The sequence below is a fragment of the Orcinus orca genome, chromosome 16 (genome assembly GCF_937001465.1).
Source record: "Orcinus orca chromosome 16, mOrcOrc1.1, whole genome shotgun sequence".
In the NCBI taxonomy this organism is placed as follows: domain Eukaryota; kingdom Metazoa; phylum Chordata; class Mammalia; order Artiodactyla; family Delphinidae; genus Orcinus; species Orcinus orca.
In genome coordinates this window covers 43,722,644-43,741,712 of record NC_064574.1, presented here as the reverse complement: position 1 = coordinate 43,741,712, position 19,069 = coordinate 43,722,644, and the positions used below count along the sequence as shown (strand labels likewise).

Genomic DNA, 19,069 nt, shown 5'->3' with positions numbered 1-19,069 from the left:
GGCTTTCTCTAGTTGTGGCGAGCGGGGGCTACTCTTCGTTGTGGTGCGCGGGCTTCTCATTATGGTGGCTTCTCTTGTTGCGGAGCATGGGCTCTAGGTGTACCAGCTTCAGTTAGTTGTGGCACGTGAGCTCAGTAGTTGTGGTGCACGGGCTTAGTTGCTCCGCAGCATGTGGGATCTTCCCGGACCAGGGCTCGAACTGTGTCCCCTGCATTGGCAGGTGGATTCTTAACTACTGCGCCACAAGGGAAGCCCAAAACGTGGTTCTTAAGATCTTGTAATGTAGTAAAGCAAATACTAATTTTGAAAATAAAGGAACCAAATACTTGCCAAGACGCAGAGCTCCCCTCGAGAACATCAGCTCTCCAGTTGCCAGTGAGGGAGACTCCGTCTTGAGGGATCCGCTCGCTCGTGAGACAGTGAAGTGACAGGACGGATGCTAGTTTGGGTTGAATGGTTCTGACCCGACCCTCAGAAAAGGCCCAGGTGAGGGCCCTCCTGTGCGTTTGGCGGAAGGGCGCGCCTCCCGGGCCAGAAACGGCAGTTCACAGAGACTTTGTTTTGTGCTCTTTGCTGTGGTTTTCTTCTGCAGTTGTGATTTTTCTGCATTTTCTTTGTCGTTTCCCGGGCGGCGTCCCCGAATCCCCTGCCCGTGAGCGGCAGGGCCAGTCGCTGGGTGGCCTGCCCTTCCTCCCGTCACCTCTTGTGACCGGTGCCTTCCTGCTGCCCAGGGTGCTGCTTCTGCTCGGCTGTGAGCGTCCGGGGCGCCTGCGGCATTCCGATGGGGCCATCAGGGCACGTGTCACCCGCCCCCCACCCGCTCGTCCACCTGCGTGTATGAGCGCACAACGTGGTGCTGCTCTGCCATCCTCGCCTCGATCTGACCTGGGTTTCCGTCTGCGATGAGATGCCCAGTCCTCTTACAGGGCCGTCCGGTCGCCCTTCTGCCCAGCTCCTGTGCCCCGAGGTCTTCCATGTCCACAGTAGTCTGTGGCCACTTGTGGGAAGGGTGGTTCCGCTGAAGCGATGTTCTCAGTCTCCCGTTCTTTCCTTGAGCAGCGCCATCTGGAGGGTGGGTCTGGAGTGAGCTGCTCTCTTGTGCTCATTCCACTCGGCTGTGTCTTGGGTGCCGGCTGTTGTGGGTCAATTTTCCTGATGCTTGGGCACTCTGAGGATGGTGGTTGATATTTTATATCATCTATAGGAAGTTTTCTTGAAATACATTAAAACATGTGTTTGGCTTTCTTCTCCTGAGCTCCAGTGACGTGTGTGGTTGGTTTCTTCCACCACCTTCTTTTTGCCTGTTGATAGCTCTCCCTCCTTTTCTGTTCCATGTTGTCTGCTGGTCCCGCTTCCACACTCTGTGTGTCTACTGTGTTTTCTGCACGTCTCCCCGCCCTCCTGGCTTCTGTGATCGGGCTGCACTCTGTGGGGCAGTTCTGCCTTGTCGCCTGTGTTCTGCCTTCTCCCGGGGTCTTGCGTTTCGGCGCTATGGTCTCCCATCTGCGTCGACAGTCTCACAGGTTGGAGACTCACAGGGAGGCTGCTTCCACTGCCCTTGTCTGTGGCAAAGCTGTGTGTTCGGGTTGGTCACTCGTGTCTGAGGAGCTGGCCGGGGCCTCGTGAGCTCAAGGCAGCCACAGGCCTCCCCAGCTTGTGATGCCTCTCTGGGGCTCCAAGTCAAGGCTGGCTCAGGAGGCGTCATGGCCCTGTGGGCCTCTGTCCACAAGGATGTCCAGACCCCCTTTCCAAGGTTTCTCTGTAGGAGGGGTGCCGACAGGGTCTGCCCGCCCGGCCCCCTGGGGCTCTTTCCTGCCTCCGCTTCCCCCGCTCACAGCCCCCGGGAGGCTGGGGTTCCTGAGACCCTGAGTTCACAGCCCTGTCTCCCACCCATCCCATGACCCAGGAGGACTTGCTCAATGATCTGGAGTTAGCGTATTTTTCTTCTTTACTAGTTTTAGTAAAAATGTAGTTTGTGGGGTTTTGGCTTTATTTTTTTCCTGTTCTCTTTGTTACTCTGTCCACAATCTGGAAGCGGGAAGATTCAGAACTAAGGGACGGTCATATTCCTACTAGAACCTGAAGACAGAGGTTACAGATCAGCCGCGACCCTTTAGTGGCTCCTGTAAACCTTGTGGCCGATTCCTGACTCTGGTGAAAGCCGTCTAGGGCAGCCTGTCACTTCTGTAGACACTCCCTGCCCCCACCCCCCAGCTGAAGTCTGGAAACCAGTGGCCTGGTGAGGACATCTCATTCTGCTGGGGCTGGAGGTGAGCTGTCTGCTCCTGTACAGAAAAGGTCTGGGGGGCTTCTTAGCCTCTGTCCCAGTGACGGAGGGGGCTTGGGGTCTCACTGACACCTCCCGCAGGCTGACGGTGAATCATCACCATCCCAAGGTCACCCCATTTTTGAGTACCCATCACATGCAAGGGCCTTCAGTCCTGGTGACCAGACCCAGAGAAGCTCCTGTGTTGGGCTGTTCTGGACACAAAGGCACAGCTTTTCCACTGAACTTTCTGGAAGAGTCTGCTCCTGGCTGGCCTTCCAAACCAACCTGGACCAAGTGTAGAATTCTGTGAGCGGGAGCTCCTGGCAGTGCAGCACCTGTGTCGGGCTGGCCTCTGAAGACACTGTCACTGAGGCCTGTCCCAGGGCTCAGGCATGTCTGGCTCCAGGGGCTTCACGTGGCTCTCTTTTTGTTTGTCCTGCAGGAATAAAGAAGGACCCAGCCCAGGCCTTTGTGCCCAGGACCGTCATGATCGGGGGCAAGGTGAGGGGACGTCTTCTTGGTTCCTGCTTGGCGTTGGTCGGGGATGCACAAACCACCGTGCTTTTCAGCAGCGTCTCTGCATCGGGGCTGGATGCTGCGGGTGGCCGGGCGCCAACCTGCACACACAGCCCAGAGGTCCTGGCCCCAGGTGTGCCTCTGGGCCAGCTCAGGCTCCATCAGCTCAGCCACAGGAGGGAGCTGGATGGGGCCCCTGCCTGCCCGGCCCAGGGGAGTGGGGTCCCCAGCCCCAAGGGCCAGTCTCTACTGGGCTCTCATGGGGCAGCGCCATTTCTCTTGTAACTGCCGGATTTCCACGCCTCCCCTGCACTGGTGCGCCAAGTAGGCGTGAGTCGCTGGCTGCTTCGTCAGCCAGACGTGCGCCTGCTCTCGGCTCAGCCTGGCCTTATTCGTTTTATTTACATGTGCTTTTGGACGTGGGATCTCAGAGTCCCAGCGTATCGCCGGCAGGCATCAGTGGGTCCCATCACCCGGCTCCGCGTTCTAGGGCCCGCGTCCCCACCCTCTGCCACTTTTCCCAGAAACCTGGGCACAGCTGCTTCACGGGGGCTGCAGGTGGGCCCAGGACTGTCCTCGCCTCTCACTTGAGCACATATGAAGGTGGAGGCACCTCACAGGCAGGCCCGTCTTGTTCTGTCTCTGCCACCATCCCCCGGCCCCCCGACTCCTGATGTTTCTAAAGCAGACTCCGGACAGCATGCTGGGGTTCTTTTTCTTTTCTTTTTTTTTAATCTATTTCATACATATTAGTGTATATATGTCAATCCCAATCTCCCAATTCATTCCACCACCACCCCACCCCAGCATGCTGTTTTGTCAGTATTTCTGTATGCATTTTAGAGATGTGGACTTTCAAAAAGTTAAAAAATGTTAATTTTTTAAAAATTAACATTTTTAAAAAGAAAAAAAGAAGTGTAGAACATCCACAAACCTGTCCCCCAGACTTTTGCTGAACCATTTCATAGTAGATGGATTACAGACATTATAACACTTCAACCCTAAGAACTTAATCAGTTGTCTTCACAGTGATGTTTTCCTGCAAAACCACACAGCGCCACCATCACACCTAAAACACTTGACAAGAATTCCTCCACATCATTAAATATCCAGCCAGGGCCACACGCAGCGGTCTTGTGACAGCTACAAATACCTTGAGCTTGTTTGAATCAGGACCCAGCAAGGTTCTCACATGGTGACGGGCGGCTGTGTCTCTTAAATCTCTTCATCTGTAGGTTTTTCTCCACGTCCCCCTCTTTTTTTCCCCTGCAATTTGTTACAGAAATCGGGTTGTGTGTCTTCCCCAAACCACGTCCCTCTGGTATCTCCCAGTACTTTCCTTGGTTCCCTGCGTTTCCTATAAGTCGGTAGTCAGTTCTCAGAGGTCCTTGTTCCCTCTCTCCATTTTTGAAAAAACCAGCTAGAATCAGAAAACCAAGCTTGAGGTTGACAGATTTGTGCACGTGGGTGAGGTGCCGTCATGAGAGGCGCTCGGTTGAAGCCGAGGAAGCGGGTGGGGCGCCGCGCTCTGTGGGTCCGTCTGCCAGGTTGAGGGCAGGACACGCAGGGATGCCGTGGCCTCAGCCCACCCCTCCCCTGCCGTGGGACCCCCCCGCTGGCAGAGCCACTCGGCTGGGCGTGTGCAGCCCGGGCTCCGGCGACCCTGCCGTGCCCCTGAGCACAGGGTGTCTGCTGAGCGCCCCTCCCCCTTTCCAGGCGGCGCCCGGCTACCACATGGCCAAGATGATCATCAAGCTGGTCACATCCATCGGCGACGTCGTCAACCACGATCCGGTTGTGGGCGACAGGCTCAAAGTGATCTTTCTGGAGAACTACAGAGTGTCCTTGGCCGAGAAAGGTGAGCCTGCCCTACCTGGGCGCAGCCAGTGGTCCTCTATGGTCAGGGCCTGTCTTGCTTTCAGACGGATTAACAGCCCCAACACCAGGCTGCCCAGCCAGAGGGCCCCCCACCCCCTGGCCTGGCTCTGGGGGAGCCCTGCTGCCACCGAGTGTGTGGGTCGTCCTCGGTCTCACACATCCTTGGTCTCTGAACTTCCCACTGCTCCCCCTCCTCGCTCCTCTGCCCCGGGGCTCCCTCTTGCTGGCCCTCCCCGTCCCCCAGAGGGTGCTTCTGCTCATTCCCACCTGTCCACTCTGGCCTGGCGTCCTGCACCTGCTCCGGGAGGGTTTAGCCTGGGGCCACTCCACTTTGGGGGTACTGGGTGTGTGTTGCCATCTGGAGAAGGGCCTGTGGCCAGATGTGCCTCGGAGCATAGCTGTCCTGAGCTGGACAGGCCCTTCTAAGCCAGCCACTTCCGGAGACCTGGCAGGAAGTGCTGGGAGACCTGAGCCTGGACTTGTGGCCTGAGTAGCAGCCCCTCTGATCCATGAGACTGTGCGCTGCCCTCCAGGCGTTGAGTGAAGGGCAGGCTCACGCACTCCCTCCTCCTCCGTTGCGGGCGGATCAGGACCATCCCTGTGGTCCCGCCACTGCCATGGACCATGTGTGGCTCGGGGGTTGGGTTGGGGTTAGTGTTTCACTGAGCTTCTAAAGCAACTTACGGCCGCTGCCTGGCACTCCCAGGCCAGTTCCTGCGCTTCCTTAGAACTGACCTTGGGGACAGCCAGCCTGGAGTTGGGCCCCACGCCCTCCCCCAGCTCTTGGACTGGCTGTGGTAACGTGTCCACCATCCCGTCTGCCCATGTCCCTCTGCCTGAGGGGCCGGGGGTGCCTGTGTCTCTATCCTGGCACCTGGACTTGACCTTGAAGAAGGGGCTGGGCTCTGGTCTTGGCTGACCCTGAGTGCCCTTCAGCTGGGTTAGGGAAGCAGCATTAGCTCTGAGAACGAGCTGAGGACGTGGGAGCAGGGATGCCAAGGCAGGCAGGACGGAGGCTGCGTTCCTGCTGCCACATGGAGAAACTCACGCAGGGAACCCACACTTGGGAGAAGCTGCAGGGCCATGGATGGGGTTGTGTCTTGGCCACTATGCCAGTCTGTAAACGGCACAGAGTGACTTTGGTGCGTGTGGCCACAAGAAGATTGTCCCCCCGCTGTCCCCAGTCCTTTGGTGCTGTGAGTCGGATTCCTCTTTAAGCCATTTAAGGAGTCTGCGGGGCTGATCGAATAAGACAGCAGTGATGTCAGGATACAAGGGAATGATGACAACACCAGGCTTTGATTTGGCCCTGGTCCGCGGAAGGTTCCAGAACAAAGGTCCTTTGCCACCTGCAGGGCTTCTCAGGCGTTTCCACTGTGGATCCTCTGCCTCAGGGTGCCCTGGGTCAAAAAAGGGAGCCGTACAGGTGGTGTGGTCAGTGCATGGTGTTGCTGTGCTGTTCCCATTGCTCTCGTGTTGAGCGGTTCATGACTGACGGGTCTTGCTCTCGCCGCCTTGCAGTGATCCCCGCCGCCGACCTGTCACAGCAGATCTCCACCGCGGGCACCGAGGCCTCGGGCACAGGCAACATGAAGTTCATGCTCAATGGGGCCCTCACCATCGGCACCATGGACGGAGCCAACGTGGAGATGGCTGAGGAAGCTGGGGCCGAGAACCTCTTCATCTTTGGCTTGCAGGTGGAGGACGTGGAAGCCCTGGACCGGAAAGGGTGTGTGTCCCTCTCAAGACCTCAGATCTCCTCTACTTGTTTTTCACACCCTTGGATACTGTGAGGGGTCCCAGCCCGGCCTAATTCTGTGCAACTGAAGTTGCCTAGTTGCCTAAAATCCCTCAGGGGAGTTGTTGAGGCCTCAGGCACCAGCTGCTGAACCCAAACAGTCGGAACCTTGTCAGCCTGTGAGCGCTGGCCCTTTCGGCCCTGTCCCATGTCTGCCACACGCCTCCCTCTCCCCAGACTCCCTAATGGTCGCAGGGTGTCTCTCCAGCTTGGTTTCACATGTCATTTTCTTCTGCAACATCCTGGCACTGGGGGCGGGGGCGGGGCTGCTTGAGCATCCTCTCTCGGAGGACTGCATGTGACCTGTACGTCCTCTAGCAACCACGTGTCTGTAACAGTAAAAGGAGGAGGTGGAATTGATGTGCTCACGGCCCACGTCCACCTCCCAGTGCCTGCGGTTGCCAACCCCACCTGGCTGTCGTGGCCCTGAGGCACAAACGGCCCCAGCGTGTGCCCACGAGGCTGCCATCTCCCCACAGGTACAACGCCCGGGAGTACTACGACTCCCTGCCCGAGCTGCGGCAGGCCGTGGACCAGATCAGCAGCGGCTTCTTCTCCCCCAGGGAGCCCGACTGTTTCAAGGGCGTCGTCGACATGCTGCTGAACCATGACAGGTGAGACAGGCCCCTCGTGCCTCACCGATGGGTCAAAGGGTCCCCTGGCAGGCTGAAAACTGCACGTTGTTTGGGGCCAAGCCTGGGCCTCGGTGAGGCTCACCCTCACCTCAGCCCACGGCCAGAGGCTCGGCTGCACCCAGGGGCCAGGGTTTGTGGGGCTTCTGACGGTGCTCAGCGAGCCTGGGGGCCTGGTGGTGGGATTGCCAGCTGCCGAGCGGAGCCCCAGGCCCCCGGCACCAGCTGACCTCCTTGGACGGGAGTGACAAGCGTCGCCTGGGCGGGTTGGAGGCGACTTCCTCGGGGCAGAGGGAGCCTGGGTTTAATGGGGAGCCCAAGAGTGGTTCAGGTGGAATGAGCTTGTGAGGCCGTGAGTTACCACATGGTTAGTGTTTTACGACGAGGCCGTTGACACGGGGTTCTGCTCCCCGGGGCACAGCTTTGCACAGCACTTGTTATAGGTCGGCAGTGCTCTCTCCTCTGACGACAGGCCTCTTCTCCACCCAGGTGGTAGAAGCTGAGTCTGTCAAAGGCTGAGAATCGACCTCTATCCCACTTGCAGTTCCTTTGGTTTAGTCTGTCACTTTTTGATGAATGCTGTCAGCTGGCTTCTGTTAGACCCAATCGATCGTAACTCCACACACGCCCGGGGCTGGGAGCTTGGCCCTGCTGAGGTCTGTGATCAAGGAGGGACTTTACAGTTTCATGAATTGTGTTTCTGACTCAATCGTAAACAAAACGTGTTTCTGTGTCCATAAATCCTGCACCACCAGTTCTCAGCCCGTGAGATCTGAGAACAGATGGTGATGGAGCCTGTGGTCACCCTGTGCCCTTCCCCTGGAGGTGAAATTGGCGGGAGGCCTCAGCCTGTGCAGCTCTGACCCACGTGCACGGGTTCTTTAAAGAACACTGGGTTAAAATAAGGTTTTTCTAGAATAGCGTCCCCAGGACAGAAGTGTTGCTCACAGAGTAGTCCCCGTGGCCACCCCTGTCCTGCAGAGCATGAGGACGCAGCCAGCCAGGCCCGTTTCCTGACCTCCCACTCGTCACCCACCCAGCCCAGCTTCCTGTCTCCCATTTCAGGTTCAAGGTGTTTGCGGACTATGAGGCATACGTGGAGTGCCAGGCCCGGGTGGACCAGCTGTACCGGGTAAGGTCCTTGGGCCCTGGCAGCGAAGCAGCAGGGTGTGGCTGTGTCCTGCTGTCTCAGGCCACTCCCAGGAGGTCACAGTTCATCTAGTGGCCCAGAGCAGGTTGGGCTTCCTCATTTCCTGCTCAGGGACTGACTCGGCTGGCCCTCTGTCCAGGCTGCTGTCCACACCAGCGCACCTTCCCCTGCAGCCTCTGGGCAGCTGCCACAGAGCGCAGGTGAGCAGGGCAGGAGTTTCCTTCTGGAGGCTCTGCACACCCTAGCCCGCCATCTGACCGCCCACGTGGGTGTGATCAGGAGAGCCTGAGGTGAGGGATGGGCCTTGTGAGCAGTGAAGACCTTTCTGTGCTTAAAATGAGAAGATGAACGATTCCTTGTAAAAGTGACAGATCTGACAGCAAGTAGAACAAGGACTTGTAGCTCTAAGGAGCCGAGTTTCTAAGGTGGGGCTGCGGGAGCCAGCTCCCCAGTCCGCGGCCCTGTGTCCCTGCCTTGGCGTGGCCCACAGAGAGTGTGCATGTCCAGTGGGGTCTCCTGGGAAGACTCAGCTCCTGAACCTGGGGAGGGAAAGGAGGGTGTTCCACCCTGTGCACCCAGCCAAGGATGGCAGCAGGAGGGGACACTGGCGATGGGGGCGTGACTGTGCAGTTGTTGGGGCAGATGGTTCATTGCCCAGGTCGTTCAAGCAGATTCTTGGACACGGCCTGAGGGGTTTGTGTGTCTGAGTTGTTGCCCACGTCTCATCCCTCCCACCCCCCCCCCCCCCCCGAGGAAACAGCCCCTGATGTTCCCTCCTGTGACAGGAGAGGGCCTAGAAACCGAGTGATCTTCCGGGCTCCGGGAGGAACTTTGCTTTCCTTTCGGGGAGGCCCCTCCTGGTGCTGGCTGCAGTCTGGGGGCGCATACTCCTCTGGTGGGGTGTCTGTGCATTGGGTGTGCCGCACCCCAGCAGGACCTCTGTCTAGTCATCTGGAAACTTTCCTGGTGGGTGGGCCCCCTTCCCAGTGACCTCTTGGTTGGCTGCCCAGTGTCTAAGTGCATCTGGGAACAGCCCGAGGTCACCGAGCACCGCTTCCCTCTGCAGAACCCCAAGGAGTGGACCAAAAAGGTCATCAGGAACATCGCTTGCTCGGGCAAGTTCTCCAGTGACCGGACCATCACGGAGTACGCCCGGGACATCTGGGGCGTGGAGCCCTCTGCCCTGAAGACCCCGCCCCCCAGCCTCCCCAGGGATTAGGCCTCCGCCCTCCCACTCCGGACCAGAGGCGTTTGTTTTCTTGCTGACTGCCTGTTTCCAAGCACTTTGCCAGCACCCTGCTTTTTTCAGTGCTGTTTCCGGGACGGCCATGGGGATCCGGGTGGTGGCTTTCGGGGGTTGGGTTGGGTTGGGGGAAGATGCTGAGGTGAGATGCTCCCCCGTTTCCTGCAGGCAAGCAGAGCCCACAGCACTGAGCAGGGCAGCTGGCCTGCTGCTCTGCCCACCTGTCCCGTGGAGGTGGGGGAAGGTGGACTTGTCTGCTGGGCTCCCCGCAGCCTTGCACACGCCTTGTGTGAGCTCGTTTTTAGTTCTGAGCCTCTGGATTCTGGGGTCCGGCCAGGTAGCCGTGGTAAAGCCTGGGGCCGTGTATGTTTCTGCAGCACCTCGTCCAGTGTGGCCCCAGCTCTGCCTCCTGGCCATGCAGGGAGGGTCCACCGTGCTAGGCCATGTCCTCATAGCTGCTGTGTGGGCACCCAGCCCGGGGTTTCCAGATTGATCAGATAAAGAGGCCCCAGGACAACTGAGAGTGACACTGGGGACAACACCTGTGTCCAGCGTCTAGGGAGCTTTGGCTGGGACAAGGCTGGCTGATGCAGAATACGTTTGGTTTTGCTTTTTCATAAGATTTTTCACAAGGAAATGAAACTAGCTAAAGCCTTTCCTTGTTTTAGCAACTAAAAATAGCACTTTTGAAGTTTAGTGCCTGGGGAGGCAATGCTGGGATGTTCTCACCTGGCCCTGGGGACCCAGGTGGGGTCCCCACCTCTGCTGGGTGAAGCTGAACACCCAGCCCCGCTGCAGATCTGTGCCCATCGAGTCCAGGAGGGTGCGTTTCCGGTCTCACGGGAGGCCGGCCTCCCTCCTCCCAGCAGCATGACAACCTGGTCTGGAAAAGGACTGAGTGGGCCCAGAGAGGAGCCCACTTTCCATTCTGCCCAGAGAGCAGGCTGGTGCTGGGGAGGGCGGGTGAGCAGGTGGGAAGGACAGGGCCAGGGAGCAGGCAGGAGCTGTGGGCGGAAGCTTCCAGAGGCTGTCTCCTCAAATGCTGGACCTGGGTGGCACAGGGTCCTGCCCTCATCCCCATCCTGACTGCTCACGTCACCAGAGGCGTGAGGGTCTGTGGTTGCATCCTCAGCGCCCTCTGCTGCCCGTCCCTTAGGCCGAGTGTAACCATCACTGTGCCCCTCACTGTCAGTCACTGCCTCATGTGAGAAACGGATTAAACCTTCCTGCTTGTGCTCAGTTGATCTGGCCTCTGTGTGTCACTCTTGTGCCCAGGGCAGTCCATGTCCCAGCCGGGCTAAATTATGGTCCATCATTCCAGGACTGAGAACAGAAAGTTCTCTCACCCCCAGCTGCATGTGGGGCTTAGAGCCACGAGTGCCTGAACCGTCAAACCCAGCCACTTGGAAAACTGTCTCCTGGGTGTTGGCATTTTTGGTGTGAATTGTACTGTTTTTTGCACCCATCTTTTGCCACCCACTCCTGGTCCTGGGAAGTGGAACGCCCTGGGGACCAAAACTCCTCCCCCCCCCCAGCCCCAAATTGTATGGCTGCAGGTTAAATCAAGAACCCAGAGGGATGTGACTCGGGGCTTATTGTTACCCAAAGTACCCAAGAACGCCGTGGACCCCTGCTGGTGGTGGGATGTGCGAGCCGCCCCTTGGTTGGGGGCACCTGAGATGCACATTCCTGGTCTCAGGTCTGGGGCAGCTCCTGGGACACATGCATCTGACGACCACAGTTCACAGCTGTGCACATCTCTTGCTGTTCCTGACCACCGACTGTTGTGACCCATTAAAGGGTCAGTTCTAACCCACAGTGTAAGCTTAGTCGCTCAGACCGAGGTAATAAGCTGAGATGCCACCAGGCAGAGATGTGTAGACCTGATTACTAATTACCTGACAGCTGACAAGGGCGGCAGCTACCAGCCCCACGATCCCTTACGCTTCCTTATCTTCAGACGGTCAGACACCTGTAAAAACACTAACAGCTTGTACTTTTACTTTATAGCCTACCTTATTCCCCCCCCCCCCAAAAAAAATCTGAGGCAACTTACATAGACAAAATTTTAAGAAAAACAAGATGCAGACTTGAGCCCAGGCAGAGCAGGCCGGGTCTAGACGGCCTCATTGGTCAAGACGAGCTGGGGATGTGGCTCTGAGCTGCAGGGCCTCCAGGAGCCTCAGTGACTGAGAAAAGCACGAAGGGGCTGCCCTGGCCAGGCGGGCACTTCGTGCTTTAGTTACATGAAGACGGTGTCAGGTGGGGATGGGTGTCCCAGCTCTGACGGAAATCCAAGGAGACATGAAGCTGGGGGACGGGGTGGGGCCCTGCAGGCTGTGCTCACACCTGAATTAGATACCAGGAGTGCAGAGCAAACCCGTCCACTAGAAGATAACTGACAAACTGACCTCAGGAAGGTCTGTTCCGTTTCAAACCTGGTTTAAGAAAGACATGGGTTTTCCAGATACAAGAATCACGTTGGGCAGCTCTAAGGTGCTTCAGAAAGAGGGTGTGACCTGCTTCTGGGCTTCCAGCCAGGGCATAGCTGCTAACAGGCCACAAGGGGGGCAGGTAAACAAGCCCCTCCCCACCCTGGGGAATCTCTGCGCTGCTGAGACTGGAAAGTGCCAGAGCCTGACGATCTAGGGGAGGAAGGCCTGCCATCAGGAGAGACCCGGGTGGGCTGAAGTCCTCCGACCTGGGACAAACCCTGTGCTGCACAGCTCGAAGCCCCCTTATTAAGCCACACACCCTCTCCTGGGAGAGAGCGCACTTAGCGGGGAGGTGAGAAGTGGACAGCTGGCAGGCGCTGGCTGGGAGCGGCGCACGTGCAGGGGAGGCTGGTTTCGCAAAAAGCCAAACAACAGAAGTGCCACCACCAGTGAGTGAACAGGGCAATGCTCGCGGGCCAGAAGAGTCCCTGGACTCCAGCAGCCTAAACCCCACCACCTGTCCATCGACACGGCAACATTCAACGAGCTTGTTAACTATAAGGCTGGAAAGGTCACCTGCGTAGGCCTGGTTTTTAGAAAAATGCCATCTGCTCCGCCTGGAAAAGCCATCTCCACCTCCCCACCGTGAACGTTCCTTTCCCCAGAGATAACGCCCCTCCGTGCTGGGCCTCAGTGTCTGGAAGGAAGCGGGAAAGAAGGGCCCATGATCCTTGGCCAATACCACCTCCCATATGGTCGGGTCCTGAGAGTGGCCTGGGACTGTGGGTAGGGCCTGGGCTGGAGGCGTCACTGAGAAATCAGACAGACCACCACCACGATTTTATTCTTAAATAAATGCTCCGTCTAAGGCCAGGTTAGGTAGACAGGTGGGTGGAAATCGGATGAAGGCAGACCACGGGCACCTCCCCCGCTGGGAGCAGTGGGGCCGCCCAGGGAGGCAGGGACACCAAGGAAGGCAAGCGGGGTGCACAGGGCAGGAGGGGCTGATGGAACCACTAGAGTCCGTTCTGGGAAGGGACAGAAAGAACCCAAGTTTCCCCACATTCTTGAGGGTGGTGCCAGAAAGCTCAACGTGGTCCCAAGACCCCACGCCTCCTGCCCCAGGCTCCTGGTGCCCAGCTCAGGAAGTGTGGGATCAACTAGCCGATGGCCAGAAAGTTCTGTCACTGTCTTCCCAACAAGACCTCAGGTTGAGTGGCAGCAAGAGGGAGAGAGGGCCACATGCCCGCCCCCCACGCTGTCCACAGAAACCTGTGCTCCCAGCCACCCGGGGCGGGCGCCTCAGGTCTGCCAGGGCCTCCTCTGCCTGGCCCGCTGGCATCCGAGTTCTCTCTCCAGGCACATCTCCAGGGTGCCGGGCTGGCCGGAGGAAGGGGGGGACAAGGGCAGACATCTTCATGCTCCTTCAGGTGGCGAGTAACACTCAGTGCTGGCGCCCTGGTTCCGACTTCCCCAGGAATTCCCTGGACCAGAGGAGGAAACCTGTCGGCCAAACCTCTTGAGACCAAACCTGAGACCCCACCTCCTGTGGTCCTCCTACAGCCCACCTGGGGAGGCCGCAAAGGAGCCTGGAGGACCACACTTCCGCTCAGAAAACCCCGTGAGTTAAACAAGCAGGGCGCCAAAGGCAGTGCCCAAGTTAAGTCCTGACACACAGGAGCAAGGATGGGGTCACTAACTGCACCCCGATGTTGGAGCCATTCTCTGGTCTACATTTTATGTAATGTATTCCTTTTATGGGGAAAAACCATAGTCCCAGAGCAAACCCATACTCATTACTGTCCCCTCGCAGCAACCCACATCCGGGAGGCAAGAAACTGCAAAGGAACGCCCCTGGAACCTCAAGGGCAAAGTGTAACCACTCGGCACACACCTCACCGAGGGCCGATTCCAGCACCCCGGGCTCAGCAGAGGCCCCCCAGCCGGGACGTGCAGGCTGCCTGCACCCTCCAGCGGGAGGCAGGGAGTGCCTGGTCCATCCAAACCCTTTGCTTTGCCACCAGTGCACCCCTCATCCTCAGGCTCTGCGCCCAAGCTCGAGATGGGTGCCCGGGGTGGCAGCCCACGTCCTGGCCCAGGATTTCAGCCAGCGCAGTGCAGCCAGGGGCACAGCCTCCCTTCCAGAAGCAGCTGGGGCTTTTGAGGAGCTGGCCCAGACCTGCACCCCCTGTGCCCCACGCACAGGAGCAGCAACCTGACGGGCCTGTGGGAAGGGATGGAGGCCTGACCCAAAGCAGCTGTGGTGTCTGCGCTGCACGACCTGCATCACAGGGAGATCACAGCCCTACTGATGGTGGGGACGGCCCAGGAGGGAGGGGTGACACTCTTGACCCCTCACTGTGACTCGGCCCCGAAATGGCTTTTGCAGCTGCGGCCGCACACGCCTGAACCATCGCCACGCAGGACGGCATCGCAGGTGAGAGGAGAGCGCCTCACCTCAGGATCCGTGGAAGCTCAGGGCTCTTGTAGATGTACTTGTGCCTGTAGCCAAGGTCCGAGTGGAAGGGGATGAATTGAACCTTGAAGTCTCGGAAGCTGCGTGACGGTGCAGCAATGTTGTAGAGCTGGGGGAGGGAGAGGCGGGTCAGCGCCCAGGGCCTGGGGGTGACCTGCCTACTGGCCTCCCCCTGCAACAGAGAGCAGCCCATGGCCACTGTCTCCAAAGAGCAGCCCAAGGCCCCCATGCACAGCACCCTGCAGCCTGCCTCGCCCACAGCAGGGACCCTCGGGGCCACCACTCAAGACGCTCTCCATCCTCACGCCTGTCTTGCAGACCGCCCTTCCTCAGGGGCCTGCAGCACCACAGAGAGCCACCTGCTACGGGATGCGGTGGTGGCCTGAGTGCCAGGAGCAGCCCCGATGGCTCAGTCCCTGGGGCTGGGTGGGCTGTGTGCCTCAAACTTTGCCGTGTGCCTGGGTCAAGGCCCGCCAACAAGGTGGCTCAGGACCTATGCCACCTCAGCCCCCTCCTCACGTGCCCGAACCAGCTGGAGGGAAGGACCTGGCCCTCACACACCTGCCTCAGGCCTGGTCTGATGTGGCCTGGGCGTCGCGCCCTCTAGCAGGCCAGCGCCATGGCCAAACAGTGCTCTCTCCCACCCTACCCCCACCTACAAATTTAATCAGGCTTCCTGGCAGCAAAGGCAAAGCAAATACAGCAAAAGCAGACACAGAGGCAACGTGGCACCCTCTGTCGTCAGTCCCATCCCAGAGGCAAGAGAACAGGTGAGAGTTCTGTACCAATTCCAGCCACTGGGGGAGCCTCGTCATCAAGGGTGCTTTCCCTCCAGCCAGTAACTGGCAAGCCCTCCTGACTGAGTCCCCTGTACGGGGGACCCAGGAGATTTTCATTTGCTTATTTTCACGTTTCCTTCTGGGGCGGCATCAGCTGTCCAGCCCTGCCCCGACCCTGCTGCCAACCTCCTCTGCCCTCTCCCTCACAAGGGGCCCTGCCAGCAGCAGGACCCTCCACACCCGCCTGGCCTAGCCTGGACCGAACATGAGTTTGCCCGACGCCCGCTGGACACCCACCTTTCTGCCAAGCTGGAAGGGCACGACAGGGTCGTCCTCGGCGTGCAGGATGAGCAGGGAGCAGGAGATATGCTTCACGCTGCAGGGAGGGAGAAAGGTGCTGGACCGGCCCCCAGGAGGAGCTGGGGTCTCCTGGGCTCCCAGCCCTGCCCACAGCAGGGACCTGACTTAGAGAGCGCTTCACCGTGGTGTGGAACGCCTCAAACTGGGCATTTTAATAGAGAACTAGCAGTTGATTTCTTAGATGTTTCCAACAATATCTATTCTAGGTGACAGGTGTCAGTCAAATCTAGAGATCAATTCATTCACCAAATCGGGTCCCTGAATATTTCCTGGAAATTAAAAATTATTTTTTTTGCTAGTAGACTATTCTTAAAAAGTTACAAAACAACATTTACAAACAAAGTAATTTAGGTGGGCCAGGAAACTCACTCAGATGAACTTTACTGGACATCTGTTGGCAAAAGAGCCACCCTCTAATTCATCCTTCGTGTAAATGACATTTAAGGTCACTCCTGAGAGTTTCGAGTAAATGAACATTCTCAACAGGTTCACAGGATCCTGTTCTTCAGCAAACCACCTAACAGAAGGACTGGATGGGCCTGGGGTCTCCTAGGCGCCCCTCATTGAGGTCTCATGGGGAGCTGCTGGACGCAGCAGACACCTGTTGTTGGAGATCCCATGCTGATCTGGGGACTTCACGAGGGCAGCCCCGGGGCAAGCCTGGCACCTGGCAGGACCAGGCCTGGGGGCGCACCGCCCCTCAGAGGCCCAACTCTGGCAGTCTGCAACTGCTGCTAGCGGCTCGCGCTAGTGGCTCGCAAGTTCACCCGCCCACCACGTTCCACTCCCAGGGTGGAGGGCTGCTGGTGTGCGAGTCAGGCTTTGACGGGTGACATCTTTTCTGGACTTCCACCCACAAAGCTGCTTCGTAGCTTCTCTGACTCTGGAGGCCCCCCTCACATGCTGTCACCTTACCAAATATTTGGGAACAGACCTGCCCACCAAGCTGGGGCTCCTGACTTCCAGTGGGTGAGGGCCGGCCGGCCCACCAGCACTCACACAGGCTCAGCGGGGGGGCAGCCAAAGGTGGCTTTTCTCATCGTTGTCATTTTTAGAGGGAACCCAGTCTACTCAGATAACTCTTCTTTGAAAAATGTAGATTTTTAAATGTTAACTGCATATTCAGATAAGGATTTTTCCTTTTTCTTTTTTTTGAAGAAATTAAACCCCATGAAATTAAGATATCACAAAGATAATGTCAGCAGAATCTGAACATTGTTCAAAGAAACAGTCCTTAAATAGAACATGTAACTGCTGGTTTACCTCAGAGAAATACTTTTAATGTTAAACTTCGTAACATCTTTCCATAACCAAACACAAAACCAGTGGCTGAGGCAAAGTCATTTTTTGAATAACAGTTACTATTACTGCTTTAATACCTGTTTAGGAGTTCTGGTTTTGACATAATTTTCAAATAAAACAGCTTTATGGACCAAAAATATGTTGTCTTCCTACTCTTTAATCTAATCCTACAGTCTTTCCACATTCCTGGTTCTCCTTCTCTAACTGACATTCCCTTTACAGAGATGTGTTGCTTAGAAAAGATCCCTATGTATTCAGAATCCTATCCTACTTGGTTAACGTGACTCAAGACACTTATTCTGGGGGTTCTTGGGGTTTTTCTAAATTCTCTTCCATGGTACTCACTTTTCATCATTTGCAAACTGAATTCCACTGCTTGTGATGGGATCAAGGAAGAACCAGTCAAACCCAGGGAAGTATCGATAGATCTGGAGGCAACATGTAGACAACAAGCAGAGGATCAATTAAAACACCCCCCGCAGGGCTGAGGGTCCAGACAGAGGTGCCGTGTGCCCGGGGGTCACTCCTGCTTCTGAGCAGGCTGACCTGTGGGCCCCCTGGAGCTGGGGGGGGGCGCCCCTGCCCTTCCTGACCCCCGCCCTCAGACTCCCTGCTCAAGAGGCCCCCAGACCAGCTGCAGGGGGGCTGCCCGCAAACAGGGCTCCCACACCTCAGACTAGGAGACCAGGCTTCCCACACACAACAGGCTGCCACCCCCAAGGAATGGGGTCCGTGCGACTCGGGAGAAGAGCAACATCAAAGGAGACCCAACAAAGGACTCTTCTGTCTGCAACGGAGCAGCATGAGGTCGGGTGGGGCCAACATGGCTCCCCTGGACACACGGAAGCAGTGGGAGGAGGAAGAGGAAGCAACAGGGTACAGAGGACCCTCCTCTGGGCCCGGCCTGTAAATGGAGGGTCCAAGGCCTCGAATCCGGCCAGTGACGGCCCAACAGCATGTAATCCCCACCAGGGCTTCCCTGGGGTGCCCACCAGCTCCACTCCTGGGGAGGCAGCCAGGACAGCGCCCTCAGCCTGCACTGAGCCCCATGGGCAAGCAATGCCAGGGGGGCAAACCGTGCCAGGGGGCAAGGCCTCCTATGGGTACAGCCACCCTCAGGCAACCTGGCTGTGACCCCATCCTTCTACCTGGCACGAAGTTATAAACATCCTGAGCGGCTCTGTAGTCAGGCCAGTGACCAGAACTAAATGAGAATTAACTTTTAATAAAGTCTGTATTCATTAGACTATTTAAATAATTTTATGATATTTAAATTTATTTATTATATCTATTTACTTAGTCATTTTTATATTTTATAGCAATTATTTTCATTATAAAAATAAGTCCATTTTTAATAAGATCTGTACTTGCCACTGAGAATGGATGGCTCTTAGCTTCTTCGCGGATGTTAGTAAATGGAGATTCCAATATGAGGGCATCTGGAGGTGTCTCTAGATAAACAAACGGGGAACTGGGAGGTGAGCAAGAAACCCCAGTGAGACACAGTCCTCCACTCCCCATTCACGCACCCTCCACAGGACAGCGGAGCCCGGCCCCTGGTGAGGCCCCGCCAGCCGCTGGCGGATCGGGGGAATGGGGGTGGGCCCTCAAGGGTCTGCTCAGGCCCCCACCTCAGCGCCTTGCTCTCATCTCACTGCACGGCACGTCCACCACCACCCACTTCACGAGAAGCCCCAGGGCCTGGAGCACAGCCGGCTCCCCAACGCTCCACCCGCCCATGGGAGCCGGGCCATCCCCACGACGTGTGACCCCACACGAGCCCCTACCTCGCTCACAGAGGCGCCGCACCAGGTTTGTGGCCACTCTGGAAAGAAAAAAAAAGTTCAGCTGAATTATGACAAAAATTGTTTCAGATGAGATCCTCCTAATACTCAAAGGTGACCGAGGAAGCCGGGATCTGCGAAGTGACCAGTGGGGTTTTGGGCGGGGGGAGCACAGATGCCCCAGCCGTCAGCCAGCCCCTCCGACAGGGCACCTCCATGTCCCCGAGGCATGCACCTCACCTGGAGCAGCCCCTTCAGGCCACACAGCGGCGCCCCAGTTCACACCCAGTCCGTATGGGTGCCGCCGGGACACGGAGGAGGACAGTAGGGCCCAGGGCCGCCCCGCCAGCAGGGAGAAGGCTGCAGTCTGCCTGCACAGCTCCTGGGGGCGGCAGCACTTGCAGTCTGCCAGGCCTGGGGGCCTCCTGCCTTCCCGGGACCAACCTG

General features: G+C 57.5%; 2 protein-coding genes across 5 annotated transcripts in view; one reads left to right on the top strand and one right to left on the bottom strand.

The window, feature by feature from the left end:
• Nucleotides 1–10,730, top strand: part of PYGB (glycogen phosphorylase B) — a 54,334-nt gene extending 43,604 nt beyond the window's left edge. The window contains exons 15-20 of the mRNA XM_004270437.4: nucleotides 2,712–2,770; nucleotides 4,502–4,643; nucleotides 6,185–6,392; nucleotides 6,941–7,075; nucleotides 8,159–8,225; nucleotides 9,310–10,730. Of these exons, the coding sequence (XP_004270485.1) occupies nucleotides 2,712–2,770; nucleotides 4,502–4,643; nucleotides 6,185–6,392; nucleotides 6,941–7,075; nucleotides 8,159–8,225; nucleotides 9,310–9,462 (764 nt within the window). The 3' untranslated portion in view covers nucleotides 9,463–10,730. The remainder of the gene's footprint in view (nucleotides 1–2,711; nucleotides 2,771–4,501; nucleotides 4,644–6,184; nucleotides 6,393–6,940; nucleotides 7,076–8,158; nucleotides 8,226–9,309) is intronic.
• An 808-nt stretch (nucleotides 10,731–11,538) lies between these two features.
• ABHD12 (abhydrolase domain containing 12, lysophospholipase) overlaps nucleotides 11,539–19,069 on the bottom strand; it is a 69,833-nt gene continuing 62,302 nt past the window's right edge. For 3 of the 4 annotated variants that reach the window (XM_033429430.2, XM_033429431.2, XM_049700019.1), the window contains 6 exons: nucleotides 18,626–18,663; nucleotides 18,210–18,289; nucleotides 17,184–17,266; nucleotides 15,474–15,552; nucleotides 14,379–14,506; nucleotides 11,539–13,424 (listed from right to left, as the gene is read on the bottom strand). In XM_033429430.2, coding sequence (XP_033285321.1) covers nucleotides 13,106–13,424; nucleotides 14,379–14,506; nucleotides 15,474–15,552; nucleotides 17,184–17,266; nucleotides 18,210–18,289; nucleotides 18,626–18,663 — 727 coding nt within the window. In that variant the 3' untranslated portion in view covers nucleotides 11,539–13,105. The remainder of the gene's footprint in view (nucleotides 13,425–14,378; nucleotides 14,507–15,473; nucleotides 15,553–17,183; nucleotides 17,267–18,209; nucleotides 18,290–18,625; nucleotides 18,664–19,069) is intronic. The other variant, XM_004270440.3, reaches the window with a different exon arrangement.